This window comes from Erigeron canadensis, chromosome 2 (genome assembly GCF_010389155.1).
Source record: "Erigeron canadensis isolate Cc75 chromosome 2, C_canadensis_v1, whole genome shotgun sequence".
In the NCBI taxonomy this organism is placed as follows: Eukaryota; Viridiplantae; Streptophyta; class Magnoliopsida; order Asterales; family Asteraceae; genus Erigeron; species Erigeron canadensis.
This window is the reverse complement of record NC_057762.1, coordinates 41,985,076-41,990,541: the sequence shown is the minus strand read 5'-3', so window position 1 is coordinate 41,990,541 and position 5,466 is coordinate 41,985,076. Positions and strand designations below refer to the sequence as shown.

Below are 5,466 nucleotides of genomic sequence, written 5' to 3'. Positions count from 1 at the left end.
ATAATAAAAACTTAGGTTATAGCTAATAAATGCAATGGTGAAGAATAATTGGAGTTGGGCTCGTTCAGGTTTAGTTTATGCATATTATATTTCGAGTCCTACTCTAGCTATTCAGGTGAACAAGTGTATTTAATTTTCACTATGATCGGTTATGTGGGTTTCCTTTTAGATTTCTAAATGATGGAAGTTTCTTATTGAAGGGTTTAAATTAGAGATCGATTTTATAAGGTAACTCTTTAACACAGACTAGGTGAAAGCAACTATCATTTTTGAGTAATTCACACTTTCCAGTAAAAATAAAAAATACATATATAGATCCATACCAACAACTACTAAAGTACTAATCGACATGCCTTTGGGGCTTTACCAGTCAGTCGTTCGTACAAGTTGATGGTTTCCAGAATGCCAGCCCCAAGATCTTCGTTACAAATGGTCTAATAGTTAATGTACAATGAAAGTCTTACCGTTTTCATGGATGAACACTACATGTACCATGTTTGGTCAAAAACTGAAAATAGGACCCATAAATATTAATAGATCTTTCTATCTACTTGCATGTTACCATAATCTATCTCATACATTTCTCTTAAGGAGTTCATTGCCTTTTAAATGTTCATGATTTATTAATAAAAACTCATCCAGATCATTTGAAAATTACAAGGCAACATACGATTTTTAACAGTCATTTAGAGTGTTAGAATATAGATAATGAGATTATCTGAATACATCTACCTGTCTATTTTGTTCTACGGGATTACAAAAGTTACTATTAGAGAATGTCACTACGCAATTAGTTGAGTTGGGATTAAGATGCGCTCATGATGGTTATTAACATGATGAGTCATGCCGTTCAAAAAAAAAAAAAAAACATGATGAGTCATGTTTTGTGAAAGAGGAAAAGATAGTCATTTAGCCACTCAATCTATTTACAGTTCTTCACCCTTTCACAAAACTCTACATACATATCATGTTGGAAACCAAAATGATAAGAGGACCGTAGAGTTAATTACAGGCTTACAGCAAAGGAATCTGGGTACCCCGTCAATTACAGTTGTGACCTGTGATTGACTCATTGAGGGGAGTTTCAGACCAAACATCCCTTGTGGTCGGTGCACCCAAAGGTGTGTGGACCATCCATGGGCATCACCATTCTAACGCCTGCGAATAAGAAGTTAAGGATGACAACATCCATTGTCATAGAACATTGGACATGTCATGGACTTTGGACTACTAGACAATGTTAACTGTTATATGGAAGCACATCCAAATTGCAGAAAAGCAAAGAAAATAAACAAGACAAAGATAGTCTTCTAACTCTGCACACAAATAAACTGTTAGCAGTTACAGTAAGTTAACTCTAGAACCGCTACAAACAGTTGACCAAAGGACCATGTACAGTAACATAACCGGGCCAGATCTTAGAATAGAATGCCTCTTTCCGGGTAGAAGTTTCACAACTCAGATCAAGCTATCCTCCATCGAAATGATGAGGATGACTTTGCATCCTAAACTTTAGAGGCCCACTAACCAAGTCTCATATTATCTACCAACTTTAAAGTCTATTTTTAATGCAACTACTAATCAGTCATATTGCTCCCTTTGCATCAAGTATCTAAAACAAATCTTGTTTCTCTAGAATAGGATCAAAAACCACAAGATGAAATTTTAAACAGTCATGCATATCAAAAATCATCACAAACCCACTCGAACTTTGAGTCCGAGTTCATACATGGGCAGAATACTAGGAATCAAGTAATTGAACGAATCAGAACTTGAACTGCTTACTGCATGGTTCAGAAGACTCTTTTGCACCACACGTCCACACATACTCTAATCTAGATATGTAATCAAAACGTAAAAAAGAACTCTGGCTATATAAACACTTGCTTCAATATTCATAATAATGCCTAATCCAACACTTATTATCGACTTTTTGTTTTCTTTCTGGTACAGATTTCGGTGACCCAACTTCTTAAAAATTAGCATGTGCCATCATGCCTATCCCAAAATTAAATCCATCTTGCTGAGACTTGGGGGAAGAAGCATCAAGCAAGGCCAGGCAAATTGAAGATATGGGTATTGCTAAGGTTCATACTTTGATAGTTTTCCGAATAATAGAAGCTTAGATATGATGAAAAGCTATCAAAAGATAGAGTAGAATCATGAGTATGATTCAATAGAGACCCAAAATATAGATTGAACTTAGTTTTCTTAGCTTGCAGTTCCGTCTTTTTCTTCTTCAACCTCTCCTTCTTATGGGCATTTTGGTGACCTCCCAAAGCTTGTGAATTCACAAACTTCTTGCAACAAAATCGGCATTTGTATATTTTGGAGCTTGATGGTATAAAAACTCTTTTATCCTTGACGGAGACGCCATCTTTAGGGACTTTTGCACAAGGATCAATAAGAAAGCCAAAAAGTTTTAGTTTTTTATCGCCAATAATTTCGAGTGATTCTAAGTTGGAGGTAAAGACTTCCATTATTTAAGAAAATATAGCACACATCCTACAGTTCTAGTTTAACCTATTTATAAGCACATTCGTTTTATTGTTGGCAATAAGGATATGCAATGCCCTACAATTAGCACTCTAAAATCCCGCAAGTTGCATTACTTTAAGATGAGCATGTCACAGAGTGTAAACCTTTTCCCCACTTTTGTTACAAAGATTGGCCAACTTTTCAAGATCATCTAACCCTATAGATTTCTAGATATAGGGACACCAAAAATGGAGATAAAGGGCTAAAACGGCACCTATCATCATGGCACTAGGAATATAATAGATCCCTACTAAGAGTGCTCAGGTGTTTGTATAATGTCTTTAAGATACAAGACAAATACAATATGTTTTAATACTCTGCACAAAAACAAGCCACCCAACAACTTGAAATTTATGGAAAATAAAAGACAAACAAAATCTTGCCAAATATGAAGTTAGAAGTGGAAGATGATGTTTGTGAAACAACTTACAAGGTTCTTTCATGAATACCGGGATACCTCCACATAGCCACTAAGTAAAAGATAATACTTAAATTGTTGTAATAATAAGTTTAAAGCTTAAAGTGATCATAACTTTAATGTTGGACCATCTATTCAGCTAGATTATTGGCAAACTTACTTGAGCTTTTTGGGATAAATGCATTAGCTTATGGGCATTATTTGCTAATTATCAGGATTTCTCAAATTTGATATCGCATATTTTATCAACCCCATGTGTAAGCCTTATCCACTAGTTCAGTTTAGAAATTCTCATCATTGGCAAAAACAACATACACACGTTAACATGCTTATACTATTTAAATATGACATGTATACAACATAAAAGGGTCCGACTATTGGGTACATAGTATACATACATAAAGAGTGATGATTCATAAAAATTAACTAAAGAGATAACATACTCATCCAAAAAACTTTGCTCCAGTCTTCTATACATTTCAGCAAAGTGAGATTACTACTAACTAAAAGATGAAAGCCTATTTTTGTATCAAGTAGTTAAGTAACGGGCATGAAACATCTTCCTTCTTTTGCTTCTTATCTGGTTTCCTAATGCATATTCGGCACCCCTTACCATGAGTGAACAAGAGACAATTCAGGTCAAATTTCAGTTCATCTGGTATTCTCTTGTTGAGATGAAGATAAGTCATTTTAGTGTCCGCCTCAATGGGCACCCACCCAATTGCTTTCGCTATCTGAAAGATCTATACAAACATCTCACTGTCAACTTAGATCCTAACAACCCTGCTTATATAAAATTTTGAAAGCCAACTTACATGTGTATCTACAGGGAAATCATCAAGCTGAAGATTAAACATCAGTACACATGCCACCTGACATTCATTTCAAAATATAAATCTTTCAGAGCAAGAATCAATCATGATCTATTATAATGACAGAAATTCTAATCCACTTCAACTACATTATTAACCACATAAGAATTCAATTACTGATAAGTTGGAATTTTCGGTTCATTGGGATGCTTAAAAACGGAGCTAAGCTTGGATTAAAAGGAAACTACAATAGTTACACGAGCAACACTATTTTTACAGCATAATTACGCCATATATAAATGAATTTAAATAGTAGCATAGAGTCAGAAAATACCGTTTTAGGCCCAACCCCCTTAAACTGAGAGAGCTCTGCCTTGACTTCATCAACCGACAAATCCCGAAGATACTCCAAACATAGCTTCCCTCTCTTCTCAAGCAGGCCAGTTAACATATTCTTAATACAAGAAGACTTTGTCGGGGCCATACCTCCACATCTAATAGCATTCTCGATACATGTTGAATCAGCAGCAAGTACCTAAATCATTCACACAACCATCACCATTCAAAAAAAAAAAAACATAATGTTGCACATTAACTACTTAATTCCATCATTCAGATATAATCCTTTCAAACTTGATATTATGTCGGTCAAATTATATAACTTGAATATTGTTAGTTGTGGTTACACTATAAACGATTGGATGATGAACTAAAAACGCTTAAAGTTGTAAAAGGCTAAAGCAATTACCCTGCTGACAAGCGTTATTTTTTGCATCATAATAATGAGATATGTTAACATATGATTAGTTCAGGTGCAAACACAAGTCATCATGTACAAATTTTAGGGAAATGTCCATCTAGCTAATTATAAGTTTTATTTTTTAAAGGTAAATTATAAAGTTACAGTTTTGAAATAGTAACTACAGCACTTTTAAGTTCCAAAATATTCTGCATATAATAAATTTTAAGTAGTGGGGGAGATAAGAGAAGAAACTAACATGATCCCAAGTAGGGAAAGCAGATTTAAGTGAAGCAAATGCCTTTCGTGAATTGGCATCAGTTGTATTTTGTGACAATATTATGCTCACTAGTCCATCCAATACGCTTTCCTCATCCGTCGTCGTTTCTGATTCATTTAAGACGTCGTTTTCAACAAGTTTTTTTAGTCTTTGTTGGCGGTATTTCGCAAATTGTTGAGGGAATCCGTGAAAGGCTAAAAGGTCATCACGAACAGCACGGCATTCTTCCGGTGTGGGATGGAGGCAGGTCGGGTACGGGTCGGGTATGGTTAGATTGGTTTGTTTGATTAGCTTTCCCGGCGACGGTGAGGGTTTGTGGTCTGCCGGTTTTCGCTTACGTCCTTTGAGCATTTTGTTGAGCTGGCTGTCAACTAATCTACTGATGTTGTTATTTCTTTCTTATTTTGCCCTTTGTACAATTTTGAGCATTTTCTTCCCTTTTTTTTTCCTTTTTTTTTTAATTTGGCTACACCTACGATGACCTAAGGGTTTTCATTAGTGCATAATATTAAATAATTATACATTTAGCACAAATTTTAAGAGTAGATTTTTGATATAAAAAAATACAATCATTTCATACATGTTAACTGAGCTTCATTTAATTTTTTTTTCTTTTAATACTTTTTTCTTTTTTTCTTTTTCCACGTTTAATTAACTACAATCCCTCGTATGATTGAAT

At 34.7% G+C, this 5,466-nt stretch overlaps 1 protein-coding gene across 1 annotated transcript; it reads right to left on the bottom strand.

Annotated features, from left to right (window-relative positions):
- Window positions 1-3,268: 3,268 nt before the first annotated feature.
- On the bottom strand, window positions 3,269-5,162 carry LOC122589307 (putative DNA glycosylase At3g47830). The gene is made up of 4 exons (XM_043761582.1): window positions 4,767-5,162; window positions 4,103-4,303; window positions 3,772-3,828; window positions 3,269-3,699 (listed from the first exon to the last, which is right to left on the bottom strand). The coding sequence occupies exons 1-4, from the start codon at window positions 5,136-5,138 to the stop codon at window positions 3,475-3,477; spliced, it is 855 nt and encodes a 284-aa protein (XP_043617517.1). The 5' UTR covers window positions 5,139-5,162; the 3' UTR covers window positions 3,269-3,474.
- Window positions 5,163-5,466: the final 304 nt, after the last annotated feature.

Excerpts from the sequence above, each read along its gene's own strand:
- LOC122589307 (XM_043761582.1), bottom strand. The coding sequence starts at position 5,138 with ATGCTCAAAGGACGTAAGCGAAAACCGGCAGACCACAAACCCTCACCG. Across the intron at positions 3,829-4,102 it reads AGGGGGTTGGGCCTAAAACG|GTGGCATGTGTACTGATGTT; the intron begins GTATTTTCTGAC and ends AATGAATGTCAG. Across the intron at positions 3,700-3,771 it reads ATTTCCCTGTAGATACACAT|ATCTTTCAGATAGCGAAAGC; the intron begins GTAAGTTGGCTT and ends ATGTTTGTATAG.